This window comes from Entelurus aequoreus, linkage group LG07, assembly GCF_033978785.1.
Source record: "Entelurus aequoreus isolate RoL-2023_Sb linkage group LG07, RoL_Eaeq_v1.1, whole genome shotgun sequence".
Lineage (NCBI taxonomy): Eukaryota > Metazoa > Chordata > Actinopteri > Syngnathiformes > Syngnathidae > Entelurus > Entelurus aequoreus.
In genome coordinates this window covers 35038633-35056560 of record NC_084737.1, presented here as the reverse complement: position 1 = coordinate 35056560, position 17928 = coordinate 35038633, and the positions used below count along the sequence as shown (strand labels likewise).

At 39.4% G+C, this 17928-nt stretch overlaps 1 protein-coding gene across 12 annotated transcripts in view; it reads left to right on the top strand.

Moving 5' to 3' along the window:
- rap1gapa (RAP1 GTPase activating protein a) overlaps positions 1-17928 on the top strand; it is a 150180-nt gene that overhangs the window by 99798 nt on the left and 32454 nt on the right. For 10 of the 12 annotated variants that reach the window (XM_062053337.1, XM_062053347.1, XM_062053340.1 and 7 more), the window contains 8 exons: positions 8336-8371; positions 9539-9586; positions 11657-11695; positions 15542-15733; positions 16283-16386; positions 16733-16811; positions 16885-16938; positions 17013-17096. In XM_062053337.1, the coding sequence (XP_061909321.1) occupies positions 8336-8371; positions 9539-9586; positions 11657-11695; positions 15542-15733; positions 16283-16386; positions 16733-16811; positions 16885-16938; positions 17013-17096 (636 nt within the window). Of the gene's footprint in view, positions 1-719; positions 1648-8335; positions 8372-9538; positions 9587-11656; positions 11696-15541; positions 15734-16282; positions 16387-16732; positions 16812-16884; positions 16939-17012; positions 17097-17928 lie in introns of those variants that run through there. The other 2 variants (XM_062053342.1, XM_062053338.1) reach the window with 2 other exon arrangements.

Sequence of the window (17928 nt, the reverse complement as noted above, 5' to 3'; positions counted from 1 at the left end):
CTTCATTTCAGTACTGTTATTGCACTGGAGAATAATACAATCTGTTGATCAACTTGACATGCATTTGCATCACTGAACTCAGAAAGCAATGTGGTCTACATACAACACACAAAGACAAAGATATGTTTCAAAGGGCCAATTTATTTCAGGCCAGAACAAATTGACAAAAGTATTTTAAATAGCTGCAACATAATGGCACTTTAACTTTAACTTTAAGTAGATAGGATCTTTGTTCCAAGACACAACTTACATTTAACTAAAATGTTATTTTCTTTGTGCTCGACAAAAGACAAGTATTGAGAATGTCTCCATGTTAAGAAACTCGACTTCTGGCTTCGCCATGATGTCTTGTTAGTTGAGAGTAGCGTATGTGTGTGGCTCTTTAACATATGACAGCATGTGAGGTGAGTGACGTCAGTGAGTGAGTGGGCAAGAGAGGTGAGGGAGCGGCAACAGTGAGTGCGTGCAGGTGCTCTAGCTTGGTGGATGGCTGCGTCCAATAAAGTCACAAAGTTGCAACAAACCGCCGGCCTCGTCATTCACCCTCAGCTGTAAAGACCCACTTCCGGGTAAAGTGAAGATTTTTAGCCCCGAAGCCCTGGAGGAACATCTCCCCTGTGCACCTCAGCTACGGTCTGGGAGCGCCCACCCGGCCCCCACCCACACAAAGCACGCCTTTTCTTTTCCTTGTGACACAGAAGGACGATACCGCAGCGCTCCAATAAAACACACTCAGATCTTATGTTTCTAGCCGATACTACATAAAAAATAACGTAAAATGACGCTGTAACGCATCATGTAGTAACAGTAACTGAGTTACTGAATATAAAAAATAACGCGTTAGATTACTAGTTACCACCGAAAATAACAGTGTTATAGTTACGCGTTACTTTGTAACGCGTTAGTCCCAACACTGCCGATATTGCCCTTGTAACAATTTGGTATTGGATCCATACCCAAATTTGTAGTATCACTCAAAACTAGTGTAAAGTTTCTAAATAACAAAAAACTGTGTGTATCACATTTTAACAGGAGTGTGGATAAAACCATGTTCCAACAGAAAGTAACCAGCTATATAACATTAAATCAGCAAGTACATTAATAATATCAAAGCATTTTCCTGTTGACGTTGCTGGGTAAAATAAATCAATATCATCTTTTTGATTACTGAGAAATTGGAAATAAGCACTGCATATCAGACAATAAAAACTCAACTGGAAATGCAAGGTTTTATGATAGTAGAGTAGCTCCACCCCTGGAGCAGATTGGGTGTCAGTGCTCAATTTAAGAGTGGTGTGGCTCACCATGTGAATTAGATTTGTTTCTGTGCCAAAAAAGGATCAGCAGTTCAGATGAAACACCTTCAACTTCTACAGCACCGCCTTTGCTTGCAACCTGAGATCCAACTGTTTGTTTAGAGCACACACAAGAAGAGAGTGTGGACCCTTTGCTGATTTGATGCATTATCCAGCGCAGTCATTAACAAGGCAAGACACGGTTATGCTCTCAGAGAGAGTTCAGAGCACACCTGTTAATGTCTATTAAGTTGAGGCATCTGCTGGAATTTTTCTCTGCGGAGAAATGGCCAACAATCACAGCATCACTGCTGCAGTGGTGACGAGGGCTCACTGGAACAAACCCAGAAATGTAAGTATCTTTATTTCCAAGCTTGCCGCATAGATGATGTCACCAGATGCCCAGGGAGAGGTGAATAGTTGCCGTTCACATTTGCTGATTTGATCTCAGGCAGAAGATGTGTCAAAGTAAGGTGTTTATATTGATGATGCACTTTAGTGCTAAAGCTCCGGTCCTAAAGTGAGGTGTATCCGCTCTAACTTTAATCCCCGGTTCACATGGCTCCACATTTATTTACCTTAAGGGGTTGTGGCAGACTATTGTTTGCACATGGTGGAGAACTTTATGTGTACTCACACTGAAAGGGAGCACACAATCACTCTGTACACAAACATTCTTACTGGCTAAACTGACCTGCTTTCACTCCAAATGGACTGCTGGAGCTCAGCCTCGCCTGCAAAGCAGTCAGGTGGCGCATGTGACCGTTTGGACAGTAATCGGACAGGTGTGTTTCGGCTTCAAGTGTCTGACTGGTGCTACATGGAAGACCCGACAATGGTATTTGTTTGGTAAACATCATGGAAAAGATAGAGACATAAACGTAAGTTTTGACTTTACAGATCCTTTCCCAAATGTCCAGAAACGTTTAATTCCTGGTGACCAGAGGTGGGACCAAGTCATTGTTTTGCGAGTCACAAGTAAGTCTCAAGTCTTTGCCCTCAAGTCTCGAGTCAAGTCCCGAGTCAAGACAGGCAAGTCCCGAGTCAAGTCCAAAGTCAAGACTGGAAAGTCTCAAGTCAAGTCCCAAGTCCTGCATTTTGAGTTTCGAGTCCTTTCAAGTCCTTTTAACCACAGACTAATATATTTACACAGATTGTTTATGCTTGTAAAACGCTGTATTTATTTATTAAAACAAGTGCATTTGAAATTGCAGGAAAAAAAATAGTGCTGACATTGCACTTCATAATAGCACTATTAACTAGTCATTTTAAACATTTAACTCATTCCTTTACAGAATAAACACATTTGAAAAAACAAGTGCAACTGTACTTATTTGCACAAAAGTGTTAACATTGTATTTCCATGGCATATTGCATTGTAACTAGTTCCACAGCAGTTTCTATCCTGTTCTTACCTTATCTCATTGATCTCATCTCATACTGTATGTGTGTTAATGTGTGCGTACACATGAAAAACATAACAAATACATGAACATAACAATGAACAGAGTTGTACTTTTTAGATGTCAGGGCCCTATGCAATATGTACACATATTCTTAATATAGTATACATTTTAACTGACCTTTACTTGACTACGTTTGTCTTTTTGTAGGTGGCTAAAGTATGCGGTGCTGCTGACCGCCGTCTAACGTTACGTTACTGTGTGTGATACATTGACTAACGTAACGTTATGGATAGGTACCTCATGCAACCCTGCTTAAAAAAAATCACTTGACAAAAAGTATGAATAAGGTAGCGAACTGCAGTGGACGCAACATATTGCCGTGTTTGCAATGACGTTATAACCATAGACATCTTATATGTAGACGCAGCATTGGCTGCTGTGACGCGAGCAATTTGGCCGCCATCTTGAAGTGGTGATGAGGAGCCGGCGAGCAGCCTAAACTGACAGTTGACAGGTAGAAAACAAAGATGGTGTTCAGCGTTTTCTTGCTCAAATGAGCGGACTGTTGAAAATAGGAATTGGGGGACTACTTTTCACAAGTAAGATTTGACATTAACGTATTATTGGTTTGTTTTGTGAAAAGAATATTAGCACAGAGTTGAGAAGGAGCAAAGATCTTCAATATTTATATGTGAACATCACAAAGTAATCTTCTGGGGGAGGATGACCCCCCGACAGGGGTTTGATTTACAAACTTTCAGCCCCACCTAAAACAAAATTCACCAGCCGCCACTGATTATGATGCATTCTCATTTTAGGCAAAATATAAGACAATACTTTCTTAACAGTATAATTGTAACCAGGAATAAGTCTTCAAGTAACAATATTCAAATACTAACATTATTGGGTAAGACAGAATTTGGTTTTATTACGAATTCAGAGAAACAGATTGGTGGTTTTAGCTGATATAAAGACTTTCAGGTGTTTATATATGTTTATGTTTAAGTATTTGGCAGACGCTTTTATCCAAAGCGACATACATAAAAAATACATATAAAACAATGACTGTAAACATGATAATTTAAGGGAAGAATGTAATACAAAATATCAATACAAAGTGTCAAGACAGAATAAACTCTCTGCTGCTGCAGCAACAGAGATACAGTCTATAAGATATATAGATATCTAATGTATTCATACATTGTTTATGTAGGATATACACATGTATATATAACCTAATCATATTTTTTCGTCAATTTAAAAATAGCTGACCATTTTTTCCCCCCTCTCTGGGATTATATTCCCAGTTTTGATCTCGGACGTCTGGTCACTTATAGCATATAAGATTATTCTGTTACTGTTAAGCAAACTATGAATAATAAAACACGCCAAAACATGTGTCCTTTATCATAGCTACACGTATGACAAAAAACCGCGTGAAAATCAGTGGTATTCAGTGAGGTAAAATGATTTAAATTGTGCTGACAGTTCATTGCTCCTGCCAAATGAATTGCACTGAGTGGAGCTGATCACCACTCCAAGATGGCGGCCCCGCGTCTCATCTGCGCCAGTCGGCAGTAGCGCTCCATGCTGCGTACCCTTATAAGATGTCTATGGTTATAACGTTAGCAGTGAGTATACAGCCTCACTCATTTAACCACACAGCAAATAAAAGTCACGTACTTAGCCAATAAACGTTAGCTTACATTCAAAACTTACCGTTCTGTGTGCAACTTCAAATGTCGAACGAAGTTAGAAGTTGTTGCGTCTCAGTCTGTAATATTCGAACTGCATGTTTAGCATACTGCAACTCGTTTTTTGTTGACCAAGTCGTAGTTTTTATACCCGAACGAAGCCAACTTTGGTATAAATCTTTCTTACTGGCGCGTTGTTTGACAACTCTTGTTCATTGGTTGTCCTGCAATTTGATTGGCTGAATGCTGTGCGATGAAAACAACGTAGATCTAATTTGATTGGCTGTTGTACTGCGAGCACACACGCTGACAGGCAGCACACACGCTGATAGATAGACAGACACGTACAAAATGAAAGCTACGGAGCGCTGAATAACTTTTTAATCTTTGGGTTTTGGGGAAAGTAGCAAGTCATGTCAAGTCAAAAGGCTCAAGTCCAAGTGAAGTCACAAGTCATTGATGTTAAAGTCTAAGTCGAGTTGCAAGTCTCTTTACATTTTGTCAAGTCGAGTCTGAAGTCATCAAATTCATGACTCGAGTCTGACTCGAGTCCAAGTCATGTGACTCGAGTCCACACCTCTGCTGGTGACTAAAAAGGTCCCATAGCCCTCTGTAATTTGAATTTCCCCACAACATCTCAAAGTTCAGGGTAATGTTGTAATATTTCGATATAGTGTTGTTAGTCTGGAACCCAGGATGCACAAACAGCAGGCAAAGTGCGAGTATAAACCCTTTTATCAGGGAAGTGCACAGGAAGCATGAGGAAAGCTCCGCACATGTTAAGCACAAGGCAAACAAAGCAAAATGATCCAGTCCAGTCCAGAAGAAGCATCCTGATTGTCGACCAGGCATAGATGAGGGAGCCAGTGCTCAGATTAGAGACGTGGTGGAGGCAAACAGGAAGTGGACACAAAAATAAGAGCGCTTTACAGGAAATAATACAGAAACTAATAAAACAAAAAAACATCATCACAATTGTATTCATATTAGGTTGATGACGTATGGGGTCGTGGTGTACAGTATTTCCACATTGATGCCATGTTAATAAACCGACAATATTAGGTCAGTTTTTTATACTTTACAGTAAGTGTACGGAATTAAAAGAGAAAAAAATAAGATCGAGTACAAAACAAGATGATACAAAACAAAATGCTCAGTTTACACAAAATGTAATCGAAGGGTAAGAACTTTTTTTTCCAAATGTCCACACTGTCAGAAAACCTTCTCAAAGGTGATGATGAACTCATGTTGACAGATGTGAAATGAGAAATTATGCTATTAGAGACTTAAAAAATAAATCGTATTTCCATCCATCCATCCATTTTCTACCGCTTGTTTGGAGGGGAAAATGTGTACATTGACGTTGCTCAGGACCATCTACTACAGCAGATCTGGGCAAAATACGGCCCACGGGCCACATGCGGCCCATTAAAATTTTTAATCCGGCCTGCCGGACGTTTTACATAATTTTTTTAGACCTTTAACATCAAAACTGTAGCCACTTTTATGATGTGTAGTGCTGTTTTTAAATTACCGTAAGTCTTGAACTATAGAAAGTTTTTCAATGGTTGAAATCTGCACTTTTGAGTGTTATACAAGTTATTACGGTACAGCAGCTCAGACGAGGAACAAAGCAGAGTGGGTAGGGTTTGTTTTCAGAGCAGCCAGCCCGAAATGCATGTGTCAGGAACATAATTTCTGCATAAAAGTGATAATATATCATATTGTAGGTGTTTATTACCCTTTGCATTCATATTTTGCTGTTTGTTACATTTTCGTTGTGTTTTGCTTGATTTTAAAATATGGAAGAGCGATATTCATATGTTGTTAATACTCAGTGTTTTATTGTTCATAGTTAATTTTGTAAATCCCCCTTTCTTTATTTTAATGTGCATTTTGGGTGTCCCATTCAGTAAAAAACTGGAAAATTCCATTCTGTTTTTTTGAGGTGGTCTGTCATAACATTTTTAGAATTCTATCGAACATTGTGACTTTTGGTATTAGTGTTGCTGAAAAAAAGGAACTAATGTGCTGGCCCCACTATGGACTGGACTCTCGCTGATGTGTTGGATCCACTGTGGACTGGACTTTCACAATATTATGTCAGACCCACTCGACATCCATTGCTTTCGGTCTCCCCTAGAGGGGGGGGGGGGGGGGGGTTACCCACATATGCAGTCCGCTCCAAGGTTTCTCATAGTCATTCACATCGACGTCCCACTGGGGTGAGTTTTTCCTTGCCCGTATGTGGGCTCTGTACCGAGGATGTCGTTGTGGCTTGTGCAGCCCTTTGAGACACTTGTGATTTAGGGCTATATAAATAAACATTGATTGATTGATTGATTGATTGATTTATATAATTTATACACACATACACATTGGCCCCCCAGACACATTTTTTCTCTCAATGTGGCCCCCAAGTCTAAATATTTGCCCAGCTCTGTACTACAATAAAACATTACCACATACAGTACAGTCTTTAGAAGCGCTATTCATGACACTAGACCCGCCTGCTATTTTTCTTTGCGTTTGCACAGCAGCAGTCCCAGGAACCTTTAAGTGAAATCAGGCTGATGACACTGCAGAAGCAACCGGTTTGACTGGGCTGTACTAACTTTAACATGTAAAGGCAAATGCATGTGCAGTATAAAGGCACATTTTTGTCAGGCGTGATCCTCATAAGGCCATTCGAGAATGAATAGTATTGCAAAATAGACAAAACAGACTCTTTTCTGGATTAGGACCAAAAGTATCAAAACCTTTGATAACGAACAATTCTAGATCATAGACTATGGATAGGTTTTTAACCAGAACTTTGATAGGTCTTCAAGGTCCTCTTAAATGAACCTGTAATGAATGGCCAGTGCTTGTAACAGAAATGTTCTGTATAACGTACAGTGCGACCATGTAATCTGTTTTACGTTTGTAGAAAAAGGAGATGTATTTTTTACTTTAAGGGGAAATTCTATTTACATGCACCTTAGTAGATTACACACAACATGCCTACTAATTGTACACACAACTGCATGCTGTTTAGTGCATGGTATTTGGCTCTTAGTAGATCAGGCTCATAGTACTGTCATATCATTAAACAGTCAATTTTGGATAATAGGAGATCTTTGGCTTGACACTTTATGTCATTTTCAGCTGTTTTATACCACTTTGAGTGATAAAATGTTTAATAATTTTGTTTTTAATTGTCTGTACCTGTACATTCACATTCATTGGTCATGCACGAAGGGCGAGGGGACATAAAGTACCTTTTGTTGTACTTGGTATACAGTTCTTCCTCTACAGTACTTACTATAAAGTACTTACTCTACAGTGGCTTTCAGCAGGACACCCTATGGTTCTCAAAGTCCTTTTAAACTATTTTACTGCTGCTCCATCAGTCATACTGTAACAGTTGACCCAAGATAGTAGCCAAGGTCAATCAGGCTCATTGTCAGCAGCCTGCTCGGCCCAATTTTCAACCAATGGTTTGACCATGTCTTAGCGGGAATTTTGTGATCTCTGATCTTGGATGCTTGAGGTGACTCAGTGGTCAACCAATTTTTCTCACTGCTAAGCAGTGATGACTTCAAAAGGCTTTATGTGTATACATCCTGCAGATGCATAATGTATATTTTGTATTCATTTTATTCATTACATTTATGTTTTTGCATTTTGATTTATGTGGGGTTATACGACCAAGGAAACACATCTCAGCGTAAAGTGAAATAATCCTGCAGTGCCAGTGCTGATTTCTGCAGTCTGAGTGTAGCAATCATTTGAGCAAAGCTGGAGTGTTCAGTGTTCGGCTGACTGTCTGCTGGTCGCATTTCAGTGATGCTCCACGCCAACAGAGTTCAACATGTTGGATTCTCATCAGAAAAGCAAAAAAATAAACTCAACACTCAACCAAATATCTCAACATTTCCTCTCATTCTCTTCCCCCCAGACTGCAGATTTATTTGAAATGATTGAAAAGATGCAGGTAAGGGGACGTGTCCATTGCTACATTTTTTAAAATCACCCTAACAACTAACACAGCGGCAGCATGTGTCGTCTCTAATCCTTCCTGAATTGTTTTTGATGTAGAATATATTCATGCCTCAATGCTCTTTATTAACTTTCTGTCTGTAAGTCTGCAGTAAGCTTGTTATCTCACCTCACAAACGCCCCCCTGGTCTCTGATGACTTCCAAGGGATGTTTGTTTTACAGTAATCAAACAATCTGGGACATGGCAAGCAAAAATAAGAATGTAGCGTATATTTATTTTGTGTGTGTCTGTCAGCAATTCATACCTTGACAATTAGAAACAATTTGAATAATTGAATAAACTCTCTTTCTTTCATGTTTGGTGAACCTGAACATAATTGAAGACATTGGCATTTTTATAAAACTAAGACTGCACCTTCACTTATGGGAATTAGACAATCACTTAGCATATAATGCAGGTGCACAATATTGCAATATATATAACGATATTATATATTTTCTCTTTAGAAATATCACAAGACTCAATTTTAAGAGGCAGGCTACATGTTATTATTGTGGTTGTGCTTCGGAATGGTGTAACTGTTTCTCACATATTGGTATGTTGTGTTGGGATTCATACAATATTTATATTTGTAGTAAGACACATTAATTACACATCAGCATCTCTCAGTATGTGTGCAATTTCAGAAACTACATTTTCTGACACATTTCTTGCAATCAAATAGTCCCTAGTACCGGTAGTATAGTTGATGATTAATTGCACAGGTAGTTGTGGTCTTCCTAATTTGTTCCTGCTTTTTATTCCCCCCGTTTCACACATCCAACAGATGCCTCTGTGTGGAGGAGTCACTTATCTCTGCATCTTTTTAATCCCCTTGGCCTCACTAACTACAATTCCCCTATGTTGTGCCACTAAGACGTTTGCTCTTAAATCCTTAAACTCTCTCTCTCTCGCTGTCTGTGTGCTCCCATATGTCCATCTTTGAATTGGCTTTGTTGTCTGCTGTGCATCTTTGGGAGACAATAAAAAACACTTTGTCATTCTTTTCCCGGTGTTATTTTCCATTTTGCTTCTCTGCTTGAATTTTGGTTACTAAATGACTATTGCCTCTCGTGTCCCTCCCGCTGTTTATTTTCTTTATTCCACCTCTCCTCTCACAGGGTAACAGGATGGATGAGCAGAGATGCACCTTTCCACCTCCACTCAAGGTATGACTCCCCATGTAGACAACACAATATTAATCATACCTTGCGGCTGTAGCCTCATGGCTGCTTCGCTATACAGTACCCTATCCTTTGCATACTATAACACCTTGTAGTCATTTATCTTAAAGTCGTTCCAATCCATCATTCTCTGATATGACACCAAAGCAACTATTACTAATACTAACCTTTAATTTGAAAATATTTTGCAAGCTTTTCAGCAATACAGCAAACCAACATTACAGCGGCCTGCAAGTGCAAAACACTTTTACATTTTGTGAAACAAATTAATTCGGTTTGCATACTTGTAAGTTGCTTTGTCCTGTTTTTAATTTGGTTTGTGTAATTGTAAGTTTTCTTGTCTTCTGTAAATACATTTTTGTCATTGTAATTTTTTTCATGAAATGTAAGTGTTTTGCACTTCCAGGCCACCGTACAAAACAAATGAAATATGCAATGGGTGAAATGCGGTGGCTTAGAAAGGTCATGAATGACAATTGCAAATGCCACAACACAACAACATAATGCCACAACACAACAATGTGAAGCCATAACACAACGACTTTAAGACACAACATATGTGCCTGAATGACATACAGCACCAGAAACCGCAATTAACCGTGCTAATGTTGGAACCCCCTTTCCTCAATATATCTGCATATTGAGAACGAATTAGGCACTGACATTACCCATATCCACATTGGTTTTATTTGTCGAAAATATGCTTTTCCCTGTCAATTGGATGACACATCGACATACAGGCTAACGGGCATATATTTCCCCCGTTAGCCTGTATGTCGATGTGTCATTGACCGGGCTAGCATGCTAAGCATTCGTTGGTCATATTCTGTATTGGACAATATAGTTTACATACGAAATGTCCATTTCCATTTATTACAAGTAATAGGAAAATGTAAATGCCTGACTTACCTATCAAGGAGGAAATTAGCAAATTTGGCGTCAGATGAAAAAATCTTCTGCGCCTTCAATTGTCTCTATCCTTCAAAGGCATCCCTGATACAAATCCTTGTTTTGTTCCAGGCTTTGTCATGAATAAGTTGAGAATCGTAACGACACCTTTTAGATTTACTAAGGTCTGACATGTTTAGTAACTTTACCAGTGGCAGTAGCCAGACGAAGGTGGCGGTGCATAACTGGCAACCTGGATGGGACACACTCACGGACTTTCTAATTGGTCAAACGGTGGAGGGCGGACATCGAAATGAAAACAATAACAAGATTTCGGGTCTGTAAATCTAATTTTGAAATGAGCATATCCCGGCTGAACTACTGTTATCAGTTATAAAGGTATTCAAAAAGAACATGATTTATTAATGCCTTTTGACATATTAGGGCCATTTAATGATGACTTGACATTAAATTATTACATATGGCACCTTTAATACAGTTAAACAAGTACAAATGGAAGCATGTTACAGCAAAAAAGCAAACAGCTATTAACAGGACATTAACAGGTCGATTAATAAGAGTTAGAGAGGATAATATAACAACAACTGTTGGTGTGTCAGCATTGTCACAGTTAGTGCACAACACGGGAGGAGGGCGGAGCAATCCATAGATTGGTGGTGTTGATACCAACGGTGATTTCAGTACATGATCAGATCGATATTTTTATTTGACAAAATATGTTTTTGTTAATGTTTACAAACTCAGGTAATAATTCCCTTTTGAGGGCAAAATGATTTCAAAGAGTATTAGATAATGACTTTACTTTGTTTTGCTCAAATGTATGTAATATAATGCAATAAGCAAGTAGTTCAAATATTTTGTGGATATTGTTAAACTGCCAATAGCACTAAAATAAAAATATTCAAAGATGTACTATTCATACATGTGATTAGTATCGGTTTTGTGTTGGCCAATCTCACTCATGGATGATCGACATTGGAATCGGCAGCATAAAACCTTGATCGGACACGCCTAGTTGTGACCCTTGTAGGCCACCATCATTAAAGAATAAGGAATTCACTATTTAGTTGTGTTCTTTTCAATGAATGCTGACTTCAATATGAATCTTTGATGACGAGCAAAAGCTCTACTTTCTATTGGTTTCAGACGGAGGAGGACTATATTCCCTACCCAAGTGTACATGAGGTAAGATGCAACACTTTCATCACTGGTGCCTATCTTTTGCATTCATTCTTTGTAAAATATATGTACTGCATGTACACTGTATGTTACCTAATTATAGAGGGCATTTCTGAAAATGGTTTATTTTCTTTAAAGGGGTCGTTTTAGATGTTTTTTTCTACATTTGAAACACTTATTTGTTGTTTACATAACAAGTAATGGTGGTGCTTTGGTCAAAGTCTTAGATTATGTTTTACAGACCATTTTCAAGCCACATTCTGACGGTCTCTTTAAAATGCGCTGTTTTGTGAGCGGTCTTATTTACGTGTCGAAGCCCTCCTCCGGGCCCATCTCCATTCGACTGTGTCTTCTCCCCGTCAGCCATGTTGTAGTTTTTAAGATATAAGTTAGACCTATACCCTACTTTTTATTAGTAGAGGATTTTAGCATTCATGTGCATGTACGAGCCCCACATCTAGAGGATAGAAAAATATAAAGAACATATTGACTTCAACTTTGGACTACAACTGGATAAAAAAAATGGCAAACTTGAACAGAGCTTTTCTGGTAAACCTCTACCATTTATGAAGAGTTTCCACTTTTTTGACTTAACATGTTACAATGTTGGATACTTGTGTTAAACAATGCCAATGCGTCAAATTCACTTCATGCATTTGGGCGTGAGCTTACACTTGTTTTGGATGCCTCTGAATTTTTCTTTTAACAGTCGATACAGTGCATACTTGCCAACCTTGAGACCTCCAATATCGGGAGGTGGGTGGGGGGGCTTGGTCGGAGGTAAGGTGGGTGGGCGGGGTGTGGTTGGGGGCGTGGTTGGGGCGGGGCGTGGTTAAGAGGAGAGTATATTTACAGCTAGAATTCACCAACTCAAGTATTTCATATATATATATATATATATATATATAAATACTTGACTTTCAGTGAATTGTAGCTATATATATATATATATATATATATATATATATATATATATATATATATATATATATATATATATATATATATATATATATATATATATATATATATATATATATTATTATATATATAAATAAAAGAAATACTTGAATTTTAGTGTTCATTTATTTACACATATACACACACACACACACACACACACACACACACACACACACACACACACACACACACACACACACAACAATCATCTCTAATGCGTGGCCTCCAGCTCTGGCTGAATACCGGGAGTTTGTCGGGAGAAAATCTCTGTCGGGAGGTTGTCGGGAGAGGCGCTGAATATCGGGATTCTCCCGCTAAAAACGGGAGGGTTGGCAAGTATGATCCACCTCATTGTGACATCACACTGTATCAGACTTGCCAACCCTCCCGTTTTTAGCGGGAGAATCCCGATATTTAGCGCCTCTCCCGACAACCTCCCGACAGAGATTTTCTCCCGACAAACTCCCGGTATTCAGCCGGAGCTGGAGGCCACGCCCCCCCCAAAAAAAGTCTGCCGCAGCTGCGATTGGACCTGACCAGCAGTGGGTACAAGTACTGGAGTACCAATTGCTTGCCAGGGAAGATCTTCCCCAGGAAGCAAGGATTGACCGGTTTTGGGCCATGCTAGGGAGAGATGGAAGATTCCACACTCTCGTGCATTTGATGAAAGCACTTGTGTGCATGCCACACAGCAATGCATCATCAGAAAGGGTGTTCAGCATGGTTAGAAAAATAGTGACAGAGAATAGAAAGAGGATGGACAATTCAACCCTTAACAAAGCATTGTACTTTCAAGTACAACAATGAGTAGATGAGTGTTGTGTGTGTGTGTGTGTGTATATGTGTAAATAAATGAACACTAAAATTCAAGTATTTCTTTTATTTATATATATATAATAAAATAAATATATATATATATATATAGCTAGAATTCACTGAAAGTCAAGTATTTATATATATATATATATATATATATATATATATATATATATATATATATATATGAAATATTTGAGTTGGTGAATTCTAGCTGTAAATATACTCTCCTCTTAACCACGCCCCTAACCACGCCCCCCGCCCAACCACGCCCCCCACCTCCCGATATTGGAGGTCTCAAGGTTGGCAAGTATGAGGTGGATGTACTTATTTGGACATTTAGTATAAGCTATTGGCCAGAGGGGGAGAATGCTATGGCTGATGCCTGGAGCGTCACATGTTATCCATTCTCATATAATCCTGTTCTTTATGTCTATAGAATAAATACTTCCGTGTTTATCGGTCCACAACATTTTACATGGGACTGTTTTGTCAAAATAGACCATTAGGAAATTGGATAAGCGAGAACAGACGGCACAATTGTGACAATTCTATTTGGCTTGAGCAACCACAAGAATAGGTAGGATAAGGTATTTCTTTAATTTACTCCTGGTATGCGCAGAATAACACCGCTGTGGAACATGTATTGACATTAATGTTGGTAAAGGAAGCTTTTTAATGCAGATCTGTATCGTTCTGAGAGTGGGCAGGTGTACTTAATGTTGTGACCGGGTGAATCTATTTACTGTTTATGATTTTTTGGACCGTGTTTGGAAAAATAAACTGTGGTAATGTGCATCTTCAAAATGTATGTTGAAACGTTGTACGTTTTCAAAAGATAAATTATAATATTTTTGGAGAGGTTAGAACAAGGATGTCAAACGTACGGCGCGCGGGACGGATCAGGCCTGCGAACCTGTTTCATCTGGCCCGCGGGATAAGTTTGCTAAGTGTAAAAATTAGCCGAAATTTTTTAATGAAAGAAACTGCTGTACTATGTGTCCACTAGATGTCGCAATAGCAATTCTTTGTATCTTTGTAGATGATGCTACATATGTAAAAAATAAAATAAACCACATGATGTAGAGGTAAATGAGCAAACTACATAAATAACATCCTGTAATTTGATTTAGGTATTATTATTTTTATCTTAATAGATTGAAAAATAACACCAATGAGTTGACTGATGAACATTTTCACATAATTTATTCAGAAAGTATAAATAACGACAAATAAAGATAGAATACTATTAACGGCAACATGTAAGTGTAAAAAAAAAAAACAATAACATTATGATTTGTACATTTTCAGAATGTGCTTGTTCTATTTTTAAACAAAGAAAACAATCTGAATTCGTCTTTATTTTTAAGTTATCGTGCCGTGATTTTACCAGTTCGGCCCACTTGGGAGTAGGTTTTTTTCCATGTGGCCCCCGATCTAAAATGAGTTTGACACCCCTGGGGTAGTAGGTTTCCAATTTTTTTCACAAACAAACATCTTGCAGATAGTAGTTTATACATGTGACTGTGGAGCAAAATGTACCCAACATTTACACCAGAGCATATCTAATAGCTATGATCGAGACCAGCGATTGTCAAACTGTGGTTTGTGGACCCAGATTATATCTAGTGGTACGCCAAAGAATCACTTGATTAAAGTACAGTGTTTTATTTTCTTTAAACAGTGTTACTGTTCAAACTGTGTGTATTACAATGGCCAAAAATATTTAAAAGAATTGCTAAATAAAACCTCTGCCTTGTTTTTAAGGAATATTTAGGCCTACTGTGCTGCTGTATTTCAATGCTGGTCATTATGATGGTACTTGGAGAGCCAAGGGTTTTCTGAGGAGGTACTTGGTGAAAAAAGTTTAAGAACCACTGATCTAGACCAGAAGGAAGTGTTTTAAATATTGATTAAAGTCATCATATATAGGTGCCTTTTAATCTTAAAATAAAATGTACTAAATATGTCAGATTCTTGCCAGACTAATTTCGGTCTGTTGATGTCATCATGCATACTGCAGCTAACTAGACTTAGTAACACATAGTTAAAATATGTTTTCAATTTTTGAAGGTTTTGGGAAAGAAGAGCCCCTTCCCTCTCATTCTTCTGCCACAATTTGGAGGTTACTGGATTGAGGGAACAAATCATGAGCTAAGCAACACGCTGGACTCGGAGGAGCTGCAGACTTTGTCCCCCGACAGCCGCACAAAGCTGGAATGTAACACAACAGCAACGCTCTACCGCAAACACTTCCTGGCTAAGGTTTGTCACCTACAAACCACAGACCTCAGACACTTTTGTCATCACTTTCATATTTTTCACATCAACAGACCATGGCGGGAGCCAGCTGTCTGACCACTTAAAGCAACAATACGCAACAATTGTCATTTTGCTGGTACACATGTTTGAAATAGGGAGAATGGTGTCTCAGTCAGTGCAATCTGGATTCCCTGCTTGCACAAGACGTGATGAGCCTCGAAAGACCACAGTTATACAGCGCCATTGTACGGTCAGCTTTAACAATGAAGCGGCTTAATTTCCTGCAGAAATTAGCATAACTGCCCCCATGAAGGATTTCAAAATTAATATCACATCGTGTTCATTACACTAATGTCATGAATAAGAAATTGCCTTGTAAATGGCCTTAATACACATTTCATATGCAAGTGAAACTACATTAAACAATGCCACCTGTTCATACATATATGAACAAATGTAATTTGGGTAAAACAGTAAAGTTTTTGCAGAGAAGTGTGTGTATGTGTGTGTGTATGAGATAGTAATTGCTGTATCTTTGCACTGTGTCCTCAGGAACACTTTAATTACTATTCAGTGGACAGTGCCCTCGGACATCTGGTGTTCTCTTTAAAGTACGACGTGATTGGTGACCAGGAGCATCTCCGACTAATGCTTAGGTAACATACGTGCTGCAGAGAAGCCCGGGTTCAACTGGTCAGAACACCAGTAGTAGATGCAGAATTAGCTGCCAAAATGCCAACTAGTGAGTGCATAGACACATTCTCTATAACCAGAGTGTTATCTCAAGAGTTGTATAGCTAGAGATAGTGTAAACACCAGCTATACCACAACAGATGGACTATTTAGGCCAGTGAGTGGGTGGGGATGGAGCGAGAGGCGAAAGGGTAGGGAAGTTTGATAATGGCCCCGTATTGGAACATCTCTTTCCCGCCCCATTGGTTCTGAGAAATGTTGCATCACTTTATATGACCACATAACCTGATTGTTTTATGACTTTACCAGGACCAAACAAAAGACCTACCATGATGTGATCCCCATCTCCTGTCTGACTGAGTTTCCCAATGTGGTCCAAATGGCCAAGGTGAGTTTTAAGGCTGACATGTGAGTTTGTGTAACATAACAACACATCTGACATGTCCTGATTATCTACCAAGCTTGCCTATGAAGAGGTCAACGTTGACCGCTTCTTCCCTGTCCTTTATCCAAAAGTAAGTTTCTATTTGAATCCATGTTGTATCTTCCTTCTTAGTCTCACACGACTCTCGATGCTCTCTTCTTTAAGGCCTCACGACTTATAGTGACCTTCGATGAGCACGTCATAAGCAACAACTTCAAGTTTGGGGTCATTTATCAAAAGTTTGGCCAGGTGAGCAGTGGCGTCGAAGTGTGTGTGTGTGTGTTGTTTTCTGCCATATGGAAGTTATAAAAACATACATAGCAGTAACAGTTCAATAATACCATTGCTTGAATCAAACCAATTGTTACGTACGGCGGGGGAAGGTGACGACACAACGACCAGAATCAGCTCAATAGATTTATTGACGCTGATGATGTACTGGGGTGTGTATGCTACTAGAAGTGTATGGCACAAGACGATGTGAAGAGTTAACAATATAAATATTACCAGTGGGTGTTGTTTGTGCGTGTTGGATGAATCCTTCAAAAGTCAAGAGGGGCAAGGCAAGAAGACAGTCCATGGGCAAGCGAGAGGTCGGGGGCTGGAGAGAGTGGGGGTCGAGGATCGAGGGAAGCGGTCCAAAATCCGGAGGGAAGTCAAGACGCACAGCTTGATCACTGGATTCGGAGGGAACACTGCAGGGTACACAAAGGACATAAGACACGAGCAGAGGGAAAGCATAGAGAGCAGGTACGAAGAGGGAAGCCAGAGACGGGATGCTTACTACACAGAGTGAACTACGTTCCGGCACTGGATCTTCGGGTCCGCCGGTCTTTATGCCGTCTGCCCTCATCAGACCCAGGTGCGCAAATTGCTGATTGTCTGCAGCCGTGCAAGCGTGTGACCGCGACGCGGGAAGAGCGAGCAGGGGCGTGTCCCGGCGCGCTCCTAGTGGAGCTGCTGGCTGCGCTTGCAGCAAATGACATGAGGGATTGCGCTTGCGCCGTGACACCAATAATGTCTATTCTGACCACAGAATGGCAAAATGGTTTGTTTTACCTGCACAGAATTGCAAAATGGT